At 32.2% G+C, this 23,761-nt stretch overlaps 1 protein-coding gene across 2 annotated transcripts in view; it reads right to left on the bottom strand.

The window, feature by feature from the left end:
- Window positions 1–23,002, bottom strand: part of LOC143224740 (glutamate receptor ionotropic, NMDA 2A-like) — a 373,609-nt gene extending 350,607 nt beyond the window's left edge. For both annotated transcript variants that reach the window (XM_076453004.1, XM_076453003.1), the window contains exons 1-3: window positions 22,828–23,002; window positions 20,349–20,532; window positions 135–260 (exon numbers count right to left, since the gene is read on the bottom strand). In XM_076453004.1, coding sequence (XP_076309119.1) covers window positions 135–260; window positions 20,349–20,532; window positions 22,828–22,968 — 451 coding nt within the window. In that variant the 5' untranslated portion in view covers window positions 22,969–23,002. The remainder of the gene's footprint in view (window positions 1–134; window positions 261–20,348; window positions 20,533–22,827) is intronic.
- Window positions 23,003–23,761: the final 759 nt, after the last annotated feature.

Below are 23,761 nucleotides of genomic sequence, written 5' to 3'. Positions count from 1 at the left end.
CAGAAAATGGTTGTGAACTTTTCACTGATTGGTTATTTATTATAGTTTAAACTATCTTGATACTGAATGAATAAGTTTATGTAGTTTAGTTTAATAAACACAGGAACTTTAAAACATTTGTTTTGAATTCTTACCTCCAGGGGGTATTCCTTTCATGTTATATCCAGAGGGGCTCATCCACTCGAAAAAAAATATAAAAAATGCGGCTAGTTGGATACTTACAAGGAGAATTAGTAACCAGGATACTGTATCAAATGGTTCTGAAATATAAAAAAAAATAACCAGGATATTGTATGAAGTGGTTCTGAAATATAAAAAATACAAAAACTAATCAGGATATAATATCAAATGGTTCTGAAACATAAAAAATAATTACCAGGATATCGGATCAAGTGGTTCTAAAATATAGAAAAATAAAATGTATCCAGGATATTGTGTCAAGTGGTTCTGAAATATAGAGAAAAATAAAAAAATAAACAGAATATTTAATCAAACGGTTCTGAATCATAAAGAAATTAAAACAGCAAGTTACATTGTAAAATGCTCAAATTACAAAAAGCCTTCCACACACACTTCACTTGCTTACAGTCCACCGTTAGTATAGCGGTACGTCTACGGATTGAAAACGGTAAAATCAGGGGTTCGAGTCCTCTCGGTGGGCTCAGCAGGTAGCCCAATGTGGCTTTGCTATAAGAAAACACAGGCCTGGCATGGCTAAGTGTGTTAAAACGTTCGACTCGTAATCCGAGGGTGGCGGGTTCGAACATGCTCGGTTGCATCAAACATGCTCGCCCTTTCAGCCGTGGGAGCGTTATAATGTGACGGTCAATCCCACTATTCGTTGGTAAAATACGTTGGTCCAAGAGTTGGCGGTGGGTGGCGATGACTAGCTGCTTTCCCTCTAGTCTTACACTACTAAATTATGGACGGCTAGCGCAGATAGCTTTCAAGTAGCTTTGCGTGAAATTCAAAAACAAAAAAAGCAAAAAAACAAACATGCTTAGAGACCATTCACTAACACTGGGTTCAAATGCTCAACTTGTTTACAAACCATTCACATCCGGAATAATTTGTATGGGTTTTACATATCAAAACTTTCATTTAAAGAACAAAAATAAAAGTAATGGTTTAAATACACATAAAACGTGGGCAGTAATTAGAGAAACTGATTGCGAGATTGATGGTGTTTTGTGTTAATATAGTAATGGTTTAAATACACATAAAACGTGGGCAGTAATTAGAGAAACTGATTGCGAGATTGATGGTGTTTCTGTGTTAATATAGTAATGGTTTAAATACACAGAAAACGTGGGCAGTAATTAGAGAAACTGATTACAAGATTGATGATGTTTCTGTGTTAATATAGTAATGGTTTAAATACACATAAAACGTTGGCAGTAATTAGAGAAACTGATTACAAGATTGATGGTGTTTTGTGTTAATATAGTAATGGTTTAAATACACATAAAACGTGGGCAGTAATTAGAGAAACTGATTGCGAGATTGATGGTGTTTCTGTGTTAATATAGTAATGGTTTAAATACACATAAAACGTGGGCAGTAATTAGAGAAACTGATTATAAGATTGATGGTGTTTCTGTGTTAATATAGTAATGGTTTAAATACACATAAAACGTCGGCAGTAATTAGAGAAACTGATTACGAGATTGATGATGTTTCTGTGTTAATATAGTAATGGTTTAAATACACAGAAAACGTGGGCAGTAATTAGAGAAACTGATTATAAGATTGATGTTGTTTCTGTGTTAATACAGTAATGGTTTAAATACACATAAAAGCTGAGCAGTAATTAGAGAAATTGATTACGAGATTGATGGTGTTCCTGTGTTCATAAAGTAACGGTTTGAATATACCTAAAACCTGAGAAATAATTAGATATACTTATTATGGTTGGTGGTGTTTCTGTCATGCCATTAGGAAGCAGTTTGATAAATGATCAGTTTAGAAAAGCATTAATTATTATGTAAGAGTCATACTGTGTCGCGTGAGGTGGTCATAGTGGTGTTCAAATGTAAGGTTTCACATTGGAATTGTGACAATTAAACTCACTTGTTATATATCTGTATTATTTCATTTAGGAGAGTTCGTTACCCGACTGTGAAAGAGATTTTCAAAACCTTTACTAATTTAGTTACAGATCACAAAGAAAATGTATTTTATAACTGTGACGCTTAAAATATCGCAAAATGTTTATTTTGTTGGTATCTGTCAAAGAAAATATAATCGGAGTATAACATTCTGTTTTTACAGTCGTATGATCCTACTTATATTTAGAAACCTCAGGCTTATGATGTCAAATTTTAATATCGAATTTTTATCTTATAGAAAACGCACAGAATAAAGACGCACATGAAACACAATAATAGAGAATGCACAGAATAAAGACGCACATGAAACACAATAATAGATAATACACAGAATAAACATTAACGAAAAACACAATAATAAAAATCACACAGGACAGAGTCACACATAATGACAAAAACGTTTCTAATCCTTGTTGTTTCTATTTGCAGTTCTATATAAACGAAGTCAAGTATTTTGCTTAATGTTAAGTAGGCCTAATAGTGTTGTTTTTTGTTGTCGCCTTTCCCGACTTTAACGTAATAGAAGTTACGCTAATTATTATTTGTTCCACACTTTATTGCAAGTGAAACAAAAGTAAGGCTTATTTATTTTTGATAATTTCATATAAAATTGCACACTCTAAGCATATTAATTAAAATTGGCTTTTTATTCTCGCAATGGCTGAAAAATACTTAATCACAATATTTGTTTTTTAAGTTTTAGCGCCCTCTTCAGCACTCGTGCTAGTTTTATGATCACTGATTCCTAACACATTTATTTTGTTCCGTAAAACAACAAGAAAACAGTACGTTGAATCAAGAACTCGGAAAGAACGAGGTAAAACGGTAAAAAACACACGCTCAGTCCGATCGTGCGTTAATGAACTTTAAAGGAACTTAAAACCTGAAACCGAACAGCGTGTAATTTCAGAAACGTAAAACGTCGACTCACCAGACTTTCAATCGTTTCTAAGAAGCAAGAAAAACGAGGTGAAATCGTAAAATAATATATTACCACAAGTACACATTATTTACACGAGTCAGATAACTTTAAGTAGAATCATAAACAAAGCGATAAAATCAAAATAAACATCTTTTATTTACGTGAAATATGTGTGGAATTACTAGTGTATACATTCTCTCACGTTCATACCGTGCGCCTGAATTCATTCAAAATCAAGATGACTGTCTAGCGCTCGTGCTTTTCAATTCTTGTGTATGATAGAAAAGTTGGTCAAAATAAACAATGGATGTTGAATATAACAGATAAAATATAATAATGCTGTGTGATGAATTCCTACAAGTTAAAATTATTTGTATAATATTTAAATATTTTTTGATTAAACAAAATTCAGTGATTAATGTGCTTCACACCGTAACAGTTATGATCAAAAGCTAAAATATGTAAATATAAAATGGCGGAATATATACTTGTTCGTCTTTGTTAAACTCACATTGGTATAAATGATGTAACCAAGGGGAGGAAATCGAACTTCTGATTTTAGCGTTATAAGTGAGTATACGGAGCTGGAATAAATAGCGAGTCGAACTCAACACGAAGGAAACTCAAATTTTTATATTCCACACGAAACTCAATGAAATATTAAACTATTTCAGATATTAAAAACGAAACTAGGGCACAAGTCCTCTCCACTAATTTTTTAGGTATCATGTTTCACTAAAAATATCCTGGGCCTCTCTCGGCTCCCCAGAATTATACGCCAGAATGTAAAACTTTCGTAAAATCGGACTCAGACCTTACAAGTAAAGATTCCAAATCATCACACTGATATACAAGACGTTCAACACCTCAACTATAGACTGAGATAATCTGAATCATGGCGAGCACACACGTCAAACATGGAAATCCACGTTTCTACCACTATACAACCCACGTGATACATAAAGAAACTAGACAGTTAAATTCCAACTAATGAGCTGTAGCATCATAAACAGAAACACATCAACCTCACAACTTGTTTGTTTGTTTCAAAGTTCACGCAAAGCTACACAAGGGCTATCCGCGCTAGCCATCCCTAATTTCGAAATGAAAGACTAGAGGCCAGGCAGCTAGTATCCCCACCCACCGCAAACTGTGGGGTAACTATTTTACCAACGAATAGTAGGATTGCCCATGACTTTATAACGCCCCAAAACGCGCATATTTCTTTTGACAAAGATTCAAACCCGCGAACCTCCTATTACGAGTTGAGCGCCTTATCAGCTGGTCATGCTGGAGGATTAGTTGACGTATATATAATTGTGTTTAAAGTGCGTGTATATGGGTGTGCAGGTTATATGTAATATATGTGTATATAATAAATATACGTTTCACAGAGGTAACATTACCAAACTTATCCAAATTTAGGGCGAAAGAAACTATCGAAACAAAGAGTGTTTCATTCTACACTAAAAAGTATTATATAACAGAATTTACAATAACAAGAACTGTTTAAAAAAATTTTATACTAACAAGTATTGTTTAATAGATAACACACTAACAAGTATTATTTAGTAGATCCTACACTGACAAGTATTATTTGAAAGATTGTAGACTAACAAGTATTATTTAGTAGATCCTACACTGACAAGTATTATTTGAAAGATTGTAGACTAACAAGTATTATTTAGTAGATCCTACACTGACAAGTATTATTTAAAAGATTTTAGACTAACAAGTAGTATTTAGTAGATCCTACACTGACAAGTATTATTTGAAAGATTGTAGACTAACAAGTATTATTTAGTAGATCCTACACTGACAAGTATTATTTAAAAGATTGTAGACTAAAAAGTATTATTTAGTAGATCCTACACTGACAAGTATTATTTGAAAGATTGTAGACTAACAAGTATTATTTAGTAGATCCTACACTGACAAGTATTATTTAAAAGATTTTAGACTAACAAGTAGTATTTAGTAGATCCTACACTGACAAGTATTATTTGAAAGATTGTAGACTAACAAGTATTATTTAGTAGATACTACACTGACAAGTGTTATTTAAAAGATTTTAGACTAACAAATAGTATTTAGTAGATCCTGCACTGACAAGTATTATTTAAAAGATTGTAGACAAACAAGTATTGTTTAGTGGATCCTACACTGACAAGTGTTATTTAAAAGATTGTAGACTAACAAGTATGATATAGTAGATCCTACACTGACAAGTATTATTTAAAAATTTTTAGACTAACAAGTGGTATTTAGTAGATCCTACACTGACAAATATTATTTAAAAGATTGTAGACTAACAAGTATTATTTAGTAGATCCCACAAGTATTGTTTAAGAGATTGTAGACTAACAAGTATTGTTTAATAGATCCTACACTGACAAGTATTATTTAAAAGATTGTAGACTAACAAGTATTATTTAGTAGATCCCACAAGTATTGTTTAAGAGATTGTAGACTAACAAGTATTGTTTAATAGATCCTACACTGACAAGTATTATTTAAAAGATTGTAGACTAACAAGTATTATTTAGTAGATCCCACAAGTATTGTTTAAGAGATTGTAGACTAACAAGTATTGTTTAATAGATCCTACACTGACAAGTATTATTTAAAAGATTGTAGACTAACAAGTATTATTTAGTAGATCCCACAAGTATTGTTTAAGAGATTGTAGACTAACAAGTATTGTTTAAAGGATTCTAGAGTAACATGTTTTATTTAATAGATACTACACTAAAATGTATTGTTTAACTGATTCTACACCAAAAAGTATAGTTTAGTAGATTCTAAACTGACAAGTAGTGTTTGAAATATTATACACAGACAAATATTCTTTAAAATATTTTAGAATGACAAATATTGTTGAGAAGACTTTACACTAACAAGTATTGTTTAAAGGATTCTACACTGAGAAGTATTTTAAGAGATTCTACACTAACAAGTTTTGTTTAGTACATTCTACACTGACGATTATTGTTTAAAAGGTTTTACCCTAACAAGTATTCAACACTCAGAAGTATTGTTTAGTGATCCTACAGTAAGAAGTATTGTTTAAAGAATTCTACTTTGACAAGTATTGATTAGTATATTCTACACTAGAAGTTTGTGTATAAAATTATACATTAACAAGTATTGTTTAAATGATTCCATATTAGGAATAATATTTAAAGGATTTTGCACTGAAAAGTATAGATTAACAGACTCTACGCTAAGAACTATTTTTCAGTACATTCTACACTGACGATTATTGTTTAGTTGTTTGTACACTGACAGTTACTGTTTAGTACATACTACACTGAGAAGTATTGTTCAGTACATTCTACACTGACGATTATTGTTTAGTAGTTTTTACACTGACAGTTACTGTTTAGTACATACTACACTGAGAAGTATTGTTTAGTACATTCTACACTGACGATTATTGTATAATAGATTCTATATTCACACGTATTGCTTTGTACATTCTACAAAACATTCTGTAGTAGATTCTATAATGAGAACTATTGTTTCGTACATTCTACAGTGACGATTATTGTTTAAAAGATTATGTACTAATAAATATTGTTTGAAGGATACTACATCGAAAAAATAGATTAGTATATTCTACCCTAAGAAGTATTATTTAGAACATTCCATATTGACAAATATTGTTTAGTACATTCTACACTAACAAGTATTGTTTAATAGGTTTTACACAAACAAATATTATTTAAATGATTCTACAATGAGAATTATTGTATAGTAGATTCTACATTAATAAGAATTGTATAGTAGATTTTACAGTGACAAGTTTTGTTTAAAAGATTCTTCAATAACAAATATTGTTTAAAGGATTTTACACTGTTAAGTTTAGTTTGATAAATTCTATAGTAACAAGTATTGTTTAGTACATTCTGCACTATCAAGTATTGTTTAATATATTTTACACTAATAAGTATTGGTTAAACGATTTCACAAGAACAAGTATAGTCTAGTTGATTCTACTCCTTCAAGTATTGTATAATATGGTCTACACTAAGGCGTATTGGTCAAAAGATTCAACACTAACAAAAATAGTTTAAAAAATTCTGCACTAAGAAATATTTTAAGAGATTTTGCATTGACAGGTATTGTTGAAAAGATTCTACACTGACAAGCATTCTTTAGTAGATTATAGACTAACAAGTATTGTTTAATGAACTTTACGCAAACAAGTATTTGTTTAAATGATTGTACCCTAGAAAGTATCGCGTCAAATAATTTATAGTAATAAGTATTGTTTAAAAGGTTAAAAACTGACAAGTATTGTTTATTACATTCAACACTGCCGATTATTGTTTGAAAGTTTCTTCACTAACAAATATGTGTTAGATGTTTCTACACTGAGAGGTATAGTTTAGCAGATTCTACACTAACAACTATTGTTTAGTGCATTCTACATTGTCAAGTATTGTATAAAGGATTCTAATCTGAAATTTATTGCTTAGTAGATTCTACACTGACAAGTATTGTTTAGTAGAATCTACACTAACAAGTACTGTTTAATAGATTCTACATAAACAAGGACTGTTTAAAAGATTGTACACTAATAAGTATTATTTAAAAATTCTGTACTCATAAGTGTTGTTTAAAATATTCTACACTGACATGTACTGTTTAAAGGGTTCTACACTGACAGTTATTGATTAGAAGATTCTACACTGTCAAGTATTGTTTAAAGGATTCTAAAATGACTAGTATTGTTTAAAAGATTCTACATTAACAAGTATTCTTTAAAATAATTTACACCGAGATATATTGTTCAGAAGATTCTATGCTGACAAGAGTAGTTTAAAAGATTCAATATTGACAATTATTGTTTAAAAGTTTCTACACTAACAAGTATTTAAAAAAAATGTACACTGAGAGTATTGTTTAATACATGCTACACTGACGATGATTGTATAATATATTCTATACTAACGATTATTGAATAATAGATTCTATAATGACAAGTATCGTTTAGTAGGCTCTTCACTATCAAATATTTTTAAAGGATTTTAAACTGACAAGTATAGTTTTGTATATTATACACTATAAAGTATTTTAAAGGATTTTACACTCATAAGTATAGTTTATTACAATCTGCACTTTAAAAAGTATTGTTTAAAGGATTTATACTGATAAGTATTTTCTAGTAGATTCTACTTTGACAAATATTGTTTAGTGCATTTATACCGACAATTATTGCTTAAAAGATTCTAGACTACATATACTGTTTAAAGGATTTTACACTGACAGTTATTGTTTAACGATTCCTTACTAGAAATATAGTTCAATGGATTTTACACTGACAATTATTGTTTAGTACATTCTACACTAACAAGTATTGTTTAGTACGTTCTACACTGACGATTATTGTGTAATACATTCTATACTGACACGTATTGTTTAGTAGATTCTAAATTGAGAAGTATTCTTTAGTACATGCTACCCTGACGATTATTGTTTATAAGATTATCTACTATTAAATATTGTTTAAAGGATTTTACAGTGTCAAGAAGAGTTTAGTATATTCTATACTGGCAGGTATAGTTTAAAGTATTGTACACTGAAAATTATTGTTCAGTAATTTCTACTCTGACAAGTCTTGTTTAGTACATTCTACAGTGATGATTATTGTTTTGTGGATTCTTCACTAACAAGTATTGTTTAATAGATTTTACACAAGCAAGTATTCTTCACTAAGAAGTATTTTTTAAAGATTCTTCAATAACAAGTATTGTTTAAAAGAATCTACAATAAGAAATATTTTTTAAATATTCTAAACTGACAAGTACTGTTTAGTGAATCCTACACTAAATAGGTTTGTTTAAGAGATTTTACATAAACAAGCATCGTTTAAAACTTTTTACACTGGCAAGTATTGTATAGTAGATTCTACACAAACAAGATATGTTAATTAGATTCTGTACTAACAAATAGTGTTTAACAGATTCTACAGTAACAAGTTTAGGTGAGTAGATTCTAAACTGAGAAGTACTGTTTATAAGGTTCTTCACTTACAAGTGTTGTTTAAACGTTTCTACACTAACGAGTCTTGTGTAAAAAATTCTACACTGACATGTATTGTTTAGTACATTCTAGATTGACAAATACTGTTTAACAGATTTTAAACTAACAAGTACTCAACACTCAGCAGTATTGTTTAGTGGAATTTATACTAACAAGTGTTATTTAAAAGATTTTACACTAAGAATTGTCGGTTAGAAGATTCTAAACTAACATATTGTTTATTATATTCTACACTGACGAGTATTGTTTAAAAGATTCTTCACTAACAAATATTTTAAAGGATCTTACACTGACAAGTATAGCTTAATATATTATACACTAAAAAGTATTATTTAAATGATTCCATAATGAGAATTATTGTTCAATAGATTCTGCACCAACAAGCATAGTTTAGTAGATTCTACATTGATAAGAATTGTACATTACATTCTATACTGACAAATATTCTTTAAAATATTTTACCCTGAGAAATATTGTTGAGAAGCTTTTTCGCTGACAAGAATTGTTTAAAAGATCCAATACTGACAATTATTGTTTAATAGTTTCTACATTAACAAGTATTTTTTAAATCTTGTACATTGAGAGTATTGTTTAATACATTCTACACTGACGATTATTGTATAATAGATTCTATAAAGACAAGTATAGAACATTGACAATCATCGTTGAAAAGATCCTACACTGACAAATATTGTTTAAAAGATTCTACATTGACAAGCATTGTTCAGTTGATTATACAATAACAAGCATTGTTTAGTAGATTATACAATACCAAGTATTGTTTAATTACTTAATGAGAAACAAGTACAGGTAACATCGATATAAAACGCATCGATAAAGCGCGATAATCAGTTGGGCGCGATGGGGTCATAGGCCCCAAATTTTTTGGGGTTTCTACAGAGGCCGCCGCTTAATATTACCACTGCTTAATGTAATCAGCCGGTTAATCTGATCAAAAATCAAAAACCAAATCCACTTCAATCTTTTTGTATGGTTTTCACGCCATTTTATTGTTATTAATTTTTTTGAAAAATCCGTATTTGTTTCAGTACTGAATTCGTATTTTAAACTTTGCCATGACATTTTTTTATCTGGTAATTATTTGACTTCAGTTTGTATTTAGATTTTAATAATTAGTAAATAAATTATCAAAATTAATTACTATATGTATTAACTTTTAAAATTGAGCTAATTTTAATCAGCGTCTAATCGTAAAAACGATCACATGATTGCTCTGACGGAACTACTTTTAGAATATCAGCCCCCATCAAAGTAATGAATTTGATAAATTTCTTTAGAATTCTGCTTTTTACATTTAATTTAAGTCTTAAAATTGAGTTTAATAAATAAAAATAAATAAAAAAAATGTTATATCATTGATGTAAGTAGTTTTGTTTGTTTTTCTTTATTTCACTACAAAACGCGTAAATTTTGCATTATCGCTCACCCCGAGGGTAAAAAAAAATATAATCAAATCGGTATAAGGCGCAATCAGATACAACACGGTCGAATTTTTTGGACCCCAACTAGCGCCTTATATCGATGTTTGACTGTATTGTTTAAAAGATTCTACACTGACAAGCATTGTTTAGTAGATTATACAATACCAAGTATTGTTTATTAGATTATACAATAACAAGTTTTGTTTAATTACTTAATGAGAAACAAGTATCGTTAAAATTTTTCTACATTAAGAAATATTGTTTAGTAGGTTGTACAATGACGAATATTGTTGAAAAGATTATATACCAACGGGTATTGTTTCGTAGATTCTACAATGACTAATATTGTTGAAAAGATTCTACACAAAGAAAGATTGTTTAATAGTTTCTACAGTGGCTAGTATTGTTTAAAAGATTCTACACTAACGAGTATTGTTTAAAATATTCTACAATAATATGAATTGTTTAAAAGTTTCTACACTAAGAAGTAGTGTTTAGTAGATTTTGCAATGACTAATATTGTTTAAAAGATTCTACAGGTATTCTTTAATTGATTTTACAATAACAAGTATTGCTTAAACGATTGTACACCAACAAGTATCGTTGGCTTTCCTCGCAGCTTAGGCGACTTAATTTTAAGACAAAATTTGTTTACTGTTTATCTTCACTTATCTGTTTAATTATTACACACACACATTAATTTATTCTTGCTTTCTGAACAGTTGTATACTTTTTCCGTATATTCTGCTTAACAATAAGTTTTAATAGTTTTGTTAAGTGTATTTATTGTTAACATTACTAGGTACCTCCCAGTGGTATAGTGTATATCATTTTGACTCATATCGCTAGGAACCGTGTATCGATGCCCTTGGTAGACAGAGCATAGATAACCCATTTTGACTTGGTACTTAATTTTAAGTAAACACTACTAGGTTGGAGACAAACCTACATGCAATTATGTTGTTTCAGTCAATGGGCTAGTTGCCGGGAGTCGAACTTCGGACTTTAGCTAACCCAACGGGTGACTCCGAGAAAGAAACTTGTTATATCAACGAGCTTACACATCAAGATAAACATTTCCTTTGTCCAAGCGGATATTAACGTTATTAAATATGAAAAAAAGATACATATGTAATGTAAATAACAATTTCAAATGTATATGTTGCTTGTAATTCTGGAATAATATATCTGAGGTTTATGACTCGTTTAAATTGTGTTGATGAATTACAGTTTCCTTTGACTTTCACAACCTATCACAAACATCATCTATCAGGCATCTTAAAAGAAAACAGTTTAAAATAAGGATTCATATTTTCAAGTGCGTCACAGAAGGAGTGATTTTATATTGATTTTGGATTTGTTTCATGGGAGGTTCAGCTCATTCGTGTTTTCGACAGCTGAGATACAGATAAATAGAAAATAATCATTGTATTTAGATATCCATTTCCGTTGACCTGATTTTTTTTATTAAATGTAGTATAATAAGAGAAATTCCCCCACTTTAGGTATGTATCTCTAGGTGTCTAAAACCTACAATCAATTATTTCTGATGCGTTTCCATATCGTCTCGACGTCTTTCAAACATACAGGGGTGGACAAAAAAATGCGTCTCCCCAACTTTAAAATGTAATTAATTTGTTATGCCTTTTATTAGGTAACAGAAAACATATGTAAAACTATATGTGTTTAGAACGTACTTTACGAGGTCTGTTCAGAAAACATATGTAAAACTATATGTGTTTAGAACGTACTTGACGAGGTCTGTTCAGAAAACACATGTAAAACTATATGTGTTTAGAACGTACCTGACGAGATCTGTTCAGAAAACACTACCGAACAATAAACAAAGTTTGGAAAAATAAAAACAAATAAATAATAAATAAATACAAATAATAAATAAAATGAGAACATCAATTATTAAAACAACAAAAACGGGACAATTTCTGCTGCCAATTAAGTGAAAAAAAAAGCAGATCCTAAAAAAATTCTGGTCACTCCTAAAAAAACTCACGAACTGAGACAATACAAGAAGATTCCAATAACACCATAACACAGTGATGTAGAAAAAACAGAAGCCTTTAAACCATATTTTCAAATTAAGTTCAAAACACATTATGACCCAGACATGAATACAGTTTTTTATAATAAAGTAAATAACCACATAACATATAATATAGAATTGTTTAAACAATGTTTCTCAGTTAACCTAAATTACACAAACATCAACATAATAAATGACTCCACAAATTCGAGGTTAACAAAAAAAAACAGAACAAGGACTCAGAGAAACAAGAAGAAAGATAAAAAAAACAAAGTTCAGACAGAAGATGGCATAAAAGTTAACCTTGTTAAGAAAGGCACTTCAAAATTATTTGAACACCTAACAGCAATCTTCTATCTATCACTAATATCTGAATATATCCCAGCTTCTTGCAAGCTTGCCAACGTATTAATGTTCCAGAAAGAAGGAAAGCCAACCAACGAACCAGATAGCTATCGACCGATCAGTCTGGCCAGATGCATAGGCGAAATTCTGTAACGAATCAACAACAGACTTTCCACATTACTAGAAATATTATCAAAGTTACCTGAAGTACAGAATGGATTCAGACAAACAACCGATCTCTTAGTCAGACTAACTGAATCAATAGTAGATACCTTTATTGATAAAGAATGCAATGTCGCATGATTTCTTGATATTGAGAAATCTTTCGACACTGTATGGCACAATAGTTTCCGGTTCCGAGTGACAAAAATAGAAGTACCGCGTGAGATTATTCTCTGGCTCTCAAAGTTTTTGGAAAACAGAAAATGTAGAATAAATACTGAGGGAACCTTCTCAGAGTTATTTACTTCAGAGCCAGGTGTCCCTCAGGGAGGGGTGGTTAACTCTATCCTCGTCATCATGAACGATCCAGATCATGGATACTGATGACGTTGCAGTCTGGAAAAGTGCCACAACACCAACAACCACAACTAAATAGAATAAGTGAATACTACCAAAAATATAGAATTAAAATAAACATAACAAAAACCTAACTTGTGGTTTTCACAAAATTAACAAAACAACAACAACCTGAGTTATACATGAACGGAACACTTCTTCAAACTCGTGCATTAGCCAGTTTTCTCGGACTAACTTTTGACTCAAAATTAACATGGATAAACCACTTAAATAATATTAGAACGAAAACATGACAAAGAATAAACTGTGGTCGGAGTCTAACTGGTAAATACAGTGGAGCTACAACGGACAACATGTTAAAAATCTACAAAATATACATAAGACCTGTAACTGACTATGCAGCCCCAGCATAAGTAAACATAACACAAAAACTAGTACAAACCAAACTACAAACAATGCAAACGTTTAAAGTCCCTAGAAATAATTCCTCCGGTTTTTTGTATAAATACTCAAACAGAGAAAGAACAACGGAGATACCTACCTAGTGCACTGAATTATTTCAATATAAGTTGGAGAAAACTGATTTATTACGAGAACCAGACAGACACGGCATATCTGATAAAGATAGTCCTAAGGGTCTTTCCCCAGTGAATATATATATATATATTAAAAAAAAAAGGTCACTAAACTATTAAAATAAAGTCCCCGTTAGTTGTAGACTTGGGCCCGGCATGACCAGGTGGTTAAGGCACTCGACTTGTAATCTGAGGGTCGCGGGTTCAAATACCGGTCGCACAAAACGTGCTCGCCCTTTCAGCCGTGGGGGCGTTATAATGTGACGGTCAATCCCACTATTCGTTGGTAAAAGAGTAGCCCAAGAGTTGGCGGTGGGTGGTGATGACTAGCTGCCTTCCCTCTAGTCTTACACTGCTAAATTAGGGACGGCTAGCGCAGATAGCCCTCGAGTAGCTTTGTGCGAAATTCAGAAACAAACAAACAAGTTGTAGACTTAATTGAAAACATTGTAGGGTATTTATGTAAATATTCTTGATTTAAGCCTATAACTACTGAAAGTGTGAAGGATTATATAATTTTAAGAGAAGTAGTACATTTACACAATTTATAGGAAAACTAATTTAAACACTGAAGAATGTTTACAAAATGGGAGAATAGTTCGAGTCTTATATTTAAGCCTAAATTACTTAACGATAGATTAGTTTATTAAGGATGGAAACCAACGTTTTCTATTCTATCTTACGTATAAGGTTAAGACATAGAAACGAAAGAACGCTTCTCTATCATTAACAAGAGGTTATAATATTTAAAAATGTTTGAGGTCCAGAGATTATATATTAGTTTTTCCTTAAAAAAGTTTAAAGTGAGTTTATAGAGGGTGTTCTGATGACAAATCGTGATAAATATCGTAAAGACAGTAATCTGTCAGTATAACCTTGTAGTAAGTTACCGCTGGCTCACAGAACTCAAGATTGGTCCAAGACATTCTTGTTCTTAAGTGTGCGACTAATGGGTAGAACTTTTTTTATAGTCATTTCCATGAAGGTTTCTTACGCGTGGAAACACTTGAAATATAAATCTTTCGTCTTGGAGACTGACATTACCTTCTCTAGGTATTCCTTGTACTCGCTGGAAGACATCTGGAAAAATTCCCCCAAGTGCGTTGTCAAGTAATAGGAATAGTTGGCCTGTGACGATGTTTATTATTAAATAAAGGTCATTTTGATGAATAGTGATGTTATAGAAACATGTGTTTACTGATGAAAAGTGACTAGACTTACGTTGTTGTTGACGAAAGATTTTTTTATTATTATTATTTACCAATAGGAAAAGTTGTATAATTAAGATTTATATCTATTTACCTTTAAATCAAATAACTGTCTTTTGATATTCAATGAATCGACGATAGAGAACCTGTTCTCTATTTAGGTTAATATCAGAGTATTTGTTTCATACAGTTCAGACCATTAATTATTAGAACCAATAAACTTTAGTTATCAATATAATAAAGTTCACACAATGTTCATACGTTAAGGATTTAGTTTTTGATTAAATCCTAGCTTTTAATATAAAATTCTCACATAATGTATATTTCAAATAATTTGTTAGCTATACTGTTAGCAGGAGTGATGACGTGTCTATTGTAGCCATATTGTTGGCAGGAGTGATTACGTGTTTACTGTGGCCATATTGTTCGAAGGAGTGATTAAGTATCTATTGTTGCCATATTGTTGGAAGGAGTGATTAAGTATCTATTGTTGGCAGCAGTCATTAGGTGTTTCTGTGGCCATATTGTTGGCAGGAGTCATTAGGTGTTTACTGTGGCCATATTGTTGGCAGCAGTCATTAGGTGTTTCTGTGGCCATATTGTTGGCAGGAGTCATTAGGTTTTCTGTGGCCATATTGTTGGCAGGAGTCATTAGGTGTTTACTGTGGCCATATTGTTGGAAGGAGTGATTAAGTGTCTGTTGTGGCCATATTGTTGGCAGGAGTGATGACGTGTTTATTGTGACTAATTAGTATCTTCTTCCATATTTATTGTTGTTAAATAACTGTTTAAAGTTTATATCCTTTATGTTTGTTGATAACAAGCTGATGTATCCTCTGGGAAGACATGAGGACCTAGGGTGAGCCACACCGGAACACCATCCTTTATGTCACCCTGTAGTTGTGAGTGCCAAGTTCGGTTAAATTCAATAAAATAGCATACACTCGGGGTGTTATATGGGATCAGAACTGAACACAGATATTTCCCCACTGCCCTATTGCTGGTATTTAATTTTGTAACTGTTAAATAGTCGCTGTTGAATCGAAACGTCTCTAACTTCAAATGTCAGTTTAACTATTAATAAATTAATGTTAAGATGACCTGTTGTTTACACAAACAATTAGCCTACACAATGTTTATTGAACCTAACAACACCAGTATTTATGTTTAGTTAAATAAAGGGGACTTAATAACTGGAGGCACTGGTAGGATAACATAAAGTCGGTGAAATGTTTGACACTGCTTTTGGATTAAAATACTTATTTCCATATAGAGGCGAGCTCATATCTTCCTTGTCCTGGTATGAAGACTATTAGAATTGTGATTGGCTGGTGGAAACATAACGTCACTGCTTGGCCACTTTACTTGTAATTGTGATAATGGATAAGAAAAGTAGCGTTCATGGCGGCAAATATTTAAATTTGTGAATAATTAGTATTCGAATGGGAGGAGTTACTTTTAAGGTATTTATGTAAAGTGTTCTCATGTTAGGATTAGAACTTGTCAAATGTGTGTGATACATTCTGTTCGCGAAATACGGGAGAGTGTAATTCCGAACATTAGCGGCAGTGCATCCAATACAGGAATAGTGTGTGTGTGATACATTCTGTTCGCGAAATACGGGAGAGTGTAATTCCGAACATTAGCGGCAGTGCATCCAATACAGGAATAGTGTTTATCTTTGGTTTGAATTTCGCGCAAAGCTACACGTGGGCTATCTGCGCTAGCCGTCCTTAATTAAGCAGTGTAAGACTAGAGGGAAGGCAGCTAGTCATCACCACCCACCGCCAACTCTTGAGCTACTCTTTTACCAACAAATAGAGGGTTTAACTGTCGCATTATAACTCCCCCACAGCTGAAAGGTAGAGCATGTTTGGTGTGACGGGGATTCGAACCTGTGACCCTCAGATTACGAGTCGAGCGCCCTAACCACCTGGCCATGCCGGGCCCATTAGGTATGTAAGAGAGACGATTTGATTACACCAAACTATCTGCTTCTATTCCTGGTTTACTGACGATGTGGCGACATAAAAGAGTTCCCACATTTCAATGACTGCCGTGGCAAACCTACAACCGCAATTTCTGTAATACTTGGAAAATAAAATATAAATACATCTTTAAAATACCAATTATATTATTTGCAAAAATCAATGAAACAGCTACAAAATTATACCTCATTGGAGCCGTTTTCCAGGTAGATAAACCAGTCAAATCCCTGATTGGACCCGACACGTGAATGGAATTGAAAATAAAATGTGGCGGAGAAAACATTACATTCGACGAGTGACAAGCAACACTAGGGATGAATTATGTGAAAATTATTTTCAAATGTATACAACCTAAAAACGTCCAGTGGAATAATACATCTGTCTGGTACGGTTAGATATAGCCAAATGACGAACAATTACAGATAATTCAAGAGTTAATAATCACTAAATTACACAGAATTCCCACATACACAAACACAAAACTTATATACAATTAGACTAACATCACGTCTAACAGATCGGTTCAATAAAAATTTCATCCTACTGCTAGGCAAACCGATAGCTAGATATAACGTGAGTTTTGTTTTGAAAGAATATTTCTGTAAAAATAAAATTAGTACTGTATGTGTTGTTAGTAATTATAAAACCGTTTGTCAGGAGCAGATCGTAAAACGTGAGATATTTGTCTGAAAATAGAAAAAAGACAACGATTTACATCCACTGAAATGACCTCAAAATGGTCACGCATGTAGTGGTTGCATGTTGTTAAAACAGATACCAGAGAGAAGATAATCATAGAAAAATATGGGCTTAATCGATTACATCCAAGTAACCAAAGAACAGCCCAGAAGAAAGGTCAAGGTCCAGGAAGTGCCTGATTATCTGATGACCAAATTATCAACCAGAATTTTCACGTGTGTTGTGGTTAAATACAATGTCTGTGTTATTAAAGTTCAATACCTAATGTTTTATAATCATGATCTTATGAACAGTCATGGCGGTCAAAAGATCCAAGACAGAAGCCAAAAGAAGGAAGTCTTCTTAAAGACGACAGAACAGGTTGACGGACAAAACATGTCATGTGGTATTAAAGGATATACAACGACAAAGATCGACAAGGGTAATCATTTCCATTATGGAACCATTTATCCAACGATGTCATTCATCCCATATCTTACAATATGGACAAGTTGGACATCATAAGCAAAATATTGTTGTCATTCATTTTACCATATTATAGGAAACTACTTAGGCTTTAGATAAGTTATCTAACTGAAAGATGCAAACCGTTTTTAACTTTATCAGCTTATGCCCGGTCTTTGGTACTTTGATACCTTTTCCTTCTTTACTTCTGCAACAAATATGTTCTTGTTCTTGAAGTAGGAATTTTATTCTAGTCTTCATTTATACACCTCTGTGTTCAGTACTACTCTCAAGTTCCATCTCTAAACTTAAAGTTTTAATTTAAAGATGAACTTGGACCGTATATCTCAATTTCGACTCCATTTTTAAAACATGGTCTTTCTTTTCGTATAATCTACCTGCACGTTCACTCGGTAAAACTTCATTATCACTTGCATTTCTTGAACTTTATCATGTAAGTAATAGTAGAAGAGGAAAGACCTCTGGCTGCAATCTCAGCTTGGTTTTGTATCCGAATTGTCCAGCTTTTCAGTTTCTCTCTGAATTATCTAAAGTGGTCCAAGCACACGACTGTTCTTTATGGTCAAACCTATTTTCCCATCCATCATCCTAATTTGTAAACACAAGATGTGTCGGAAAAGTTAGTTATAATTTTAATCATAATTAGAACAAACAGCCAAGTTAGTCAATAAATATTACAGTATTAATTTAGATTGTTTACAAGTGAATGTATATTTATCTACAATACTATCAGATTGTAGGTGACCACAAATTATTAGGTGTCTTTGTAAAAGAAAAAAACCGGGCATGCATAATCTTACCCGTGGACATCTACCATTTACATTCATATAGACGACGTAATCATAATGTGGACATCTACCATTAACACTCATACAGACGACGTAATGTGGCTATCTGCCATCCACACTTACATAGACGACACTAACCGTCCTGTTGACATCCGCCACTTACACTTACACTAACCTAAATATTACCTTTAACTTCTCGACGTATCTAACACAGAACTATTAATAATACACACATCCCTGTTTCAGCTAAACTTAATATATCTACGTCAGTAAACTATAATTAACTGTTATATTTAACAGTAATAATTACATAAAACAATAAAAGTGTTAAATGTGAGAAAAATAACGCGAATATTTATTTCAGGGAAAGTATAACGAAGAACATGTTGAGAAAAGTAAACAAAAATGAACTGAAGCTATAGGTATTTGTTTTGATGTTCGTGGTTTTTAATTACAATATTGAAATTATAGATTACCCTTTCAATCAGGTTTAATGCGAGTCCAATGAAACATTGTGTTTTATTAATACCACTTACTTCCAATCGCTTTGTGCTAGCTGTAAGATGTGTTATTGTGTACATGTGGCTGGATATGATAAAACGAGCAAGTCAGTGGAGAGATATTCCATTTCATTGTATCAATGTTGTGGTCAGGCCCCGGCATGGCCAAGCGTGTTAAGGCGTGCAACTCGTAATCTGAGGGTCGCGGGTTCGCATCCCCGTCGCGCCAAACATGCTCGCCCTTTCAGCAGTGGGGGCGTTATAATGTGACGGTCAATCCCACTATTCGTTGGTAAAAGAGTAGCCGAAGAGTTGACGGTGGGTGGTGATGACTAGCTGCCTTTTCTCTAGTCTTACACTGCTAAATTAGGGACGGCTAGCACAGATAGTTCTCGAGTAGCTTTGTGCGAAATTCAAAAACAAACAAAACAGTGTTGTGGCAATTGGGGTTCCAACTTGGACCAAGTGTTCAGTATTGTCTTGTTACCGTTTGCTGTAAACATTTCTACAAATTATATAAAATCTAAAATTATAAGGCTCAACAAGAGAACTTATCCACAAAATATTAACATAAACGGTAAAGAAAACACCCGATACTCAAGACGCTTTACCTCACACTAGTTAATGGTTTATCTTAGTTAGAACTCACACAAACAAACATGTTCCAATACTTCTTACAAGATTAGTGCTTGACTCTCACCAAGAAAAGCTTTCGGAGAAATTATTCCAGTACGTTTGGCCACAGCTATCGTTATCCCAGTCTCCAGGAACGGTACTGTAAAGTCTACAGCCGTCTGCCGCTCAGAGTTGATCTTGATGCTGGTCACGACGATGTCCGCCTTACCTCTTAGAATTTCAGCTATCAGGCCATTCCAGCTGTCGTTCTAAACACATAAAAGTGTGAATGGTCTTAGCGGAACATCCGCTTCGGTAGAAAAGTAACTAAAACTCACTTTATAACCCGATCAACACGACTTCCGCGCAAGACGACTTACAAATTCCTAATGGATTAAATAACAGTTTCTGTGCCAAGAGGTATATGAATTTGAAGATAAATAATGTAAATAATAAATATTAAATAATCTAGTGGTTTAACAGTTGTTAAAAACTCTTAGTTATGAAGCGTGACACGACGGTTGACAACTCAGTGTCAACAAGGGGTTTACCGTCTACGGAGTATGAAACTGATTAATTGATTATGGATTCAACTACGCCGCGTAACAGAACTTTTGACGTTTCTCTAATGAATAAACTTGGCTTGTTTTATCAGTACGAATAGGTAAAAATAAGTTAAAACCGTCAACTTTTATCTTTCAAGACGTTATCTTCAATAATAAGAAAAGTTTATAAGAACTCGGTTGTAATAAAGAAGTGAAGTTTATCTTCAAACGAAATGTTTCTAAAAACAGAAACATACAAAAGATGATCTGCCAGTTGATCTGAAATAATAGTTTTATTCTGCCTTCCAAAGAAAGCTGAAATTTATCACGTGATATAGTACAAGCGAGAGACGCAAATTGATATCAATTGTAACATAAAAAAAAAGTCATTCTGTGTTTCAGGTATGTTAGGTTTTGTATCATTCTGTATTTCAGGTATGTCAGGTTTTGTATCATTCTGTGTTTCAGGAATGTCAGGTTTTGTATCATTCTGTGTTTCAGGTATGTCAGGTTTTGTATCATTCTGTGTTTCAGGTATGTCAGGTTTTGTATCATTCTGTGTTTCAGGTATGTCAGGTTTTGTATCATTCTGTGTTTCAGGTATGTCAGGTTTTGTATCATTCTGTGTTTCAGGTATGTCAGGTTTTGTATCATTCTGTGTTGTCTTATTACTTCTGACGTTAAATTTATTCTCTTGAATTTTAGCGAAACGTTTACTAATTTCCTACACTTTCAAAATACTATCAAACTAATATATTTTTATTCCAGAATATTTAAGAATCGTATTCCTATTTCGTATAAAATCCCCATCTTAATTAATCAGTTTCATACAATTCACGTCACAAAAATCAGATTTGTTACATGAGACGAATTTGATAATTTAACTATTTTATAAAGAAGCATAATTCCTTATTTAGTTCAAGATGTATTTTCAGTGAAAGTTTTGTTTCGAAGTGTTTCAAATATGAAATACATTCAAGTTTTGCTGAATGGCGTAGAAATATACTTATTTAATGTTCAGTTCTAAAGGTGTCAGCGAATCATTTACGTTTACCCATGTTAAAAGGGTATTTTACAGAAACGCAAGTCGAAATCAAAATTAAACGAAGTCGTGGTCTTTTCATGAGATTCATTGACAGTTGAAACACAACGAAACGTTTTAATAAACGATTTTTAAAATGGTTGGTTATCCAACTGCCTATATTGTTGTGTTGGTTGAAATAGCTATGCACCTGAAGATCTTATCTTTATAACAGCGCGGTGTCCTATGAGGGATCAAACCCTGAATTCTCGCCTTAACGATGGAAATGTTTGTTTTTCAAAGACTGTAGAATAAACGGAACAGTGAAATTAATTAAGATTAAACTACATTAATGAACTATAAACTTGTGCACGTTTTGTGTTTTATCTTACAAGAACATTACCAGAACATAAACATATCTAAATACATTCAAAGAAAGTGCTGAAGTAAGTTATAAACTATAAAGAACTGTAGACAAATAACCTTCCGATGTTCTTATAGGAATCATTTACATGATGTAAGCAGCAAGTATATAAAATAACTAATAAACCTGCATCTATATATATATTTATATATATATATAGAGAGAAGATAGAAAACTATACTCCACTATAGTATATTAGTGTGCTATTTTACATTGAACCTTCTAGCGGATAGAATACTAAACCAACTGGCTCATTTCAATTTTTATTATAACAATGAGTTCTGAAACCACTTAGGAAAAACTCGCGACATGAACTCTGAGAAATTGGAAACCTAAGAGGCAAAATATTTATTTTAGGACTAGAAACATGAAAAACAAAATGTTGGCGTTGGACAAATTTCGACAATCTAACAAAAACAAAACAAACAGTTAGATCGATATGTATCTCTGAGAGAAATAAAAAGCACATTAAAAAGCAGAAACACAAAGAAAGTATATTAAGCTTGGCTATATTAAACAAACAAAGTTGATAGACATGTATTATGATACTGTCGTAAAACGCTGTTACACTTACGTTCATAACTCCCCAAGTTCCGTCCTCAACACGATACAAATCGTACGTGAACCCGAGATCGGTGGCAAAATTCTGTAATAAGTCAATACAGAATCCCGAACAACACTTGAAGTAATTTGGATCCTGAAGTGCCTCTGACATGTTGACGCTTCGAAAAACATAGAAGAGTGAGAAATATTATCCAAGTAATGGTATTTCAAGAACAAGGAACTTGGCTCAAATCCTGTTTGTCTCAGTAAAGAATATTAATTTTACTGGAATAAAGATATACTGGGTGAACAATGTTTTATGAAATAAAGATATACCGGTTGAACAATATTTCAGAAATAAAGATATACTGGGTGAACAATTTGTCATGAAATAAAGATATACTGGGTGAACAATTTGTCATGAAATAAAGATATACTGGGTGAACAATTTGTTATGAAATGAAGATATACTGGGTGAACAATGTTTTATGAAATAAAGATATACTGGGTGAACAATTTGTTATGAAATAAAGATATACTGGGTGAACAATTTGTTATGAAATAAAGATATACTGGGTGAACAATTTGTTATGAAATAAAGATATACTGGGTGAACAATTTGTTATGAAATGAAGATATATTGTTTGAACAATGTTTCATGAAATAAAGATATACTAGTTAAACAATATTTCAAAAATAAAGATGTGCTGGTTGCACACTGTTTCATAAAATAAAAATATACTGGGTGAACAATGTGTCATACATCATATTTACTGTTTTTACTTGAAAATCAGACGTAAATACATTTAAAGCTAAGAGGAAAAGTAACCTAAGTAAGCTTTTCTTACTTTTAATGCTAATAAGTTATTAATAAAACAATCACTTTTTATCTGTAATTACCAACAGGTGAACTCTAATTAAGCCTAACCGTCACCTGATTTTGAATTACGAAAAACGATAAATGA

Source organism: Tachypleus tridentatus, chromosome 9 (assembly GCF_004210375.1).
Source record: "Tachypleus tridentatus isolate NWPU-2018 chromosome 9, ASM421037v1, whole genome shotgun sequence".
NCBI lineage: Eukaryota > Metazoa > Arthropoda > Merostomata > Xiphosura > Limulidae > Tachypleus > Tachypleus tridentatus.
This window is presented reverse-complemented; position numbering and strand designations above follow the sequence as displayed.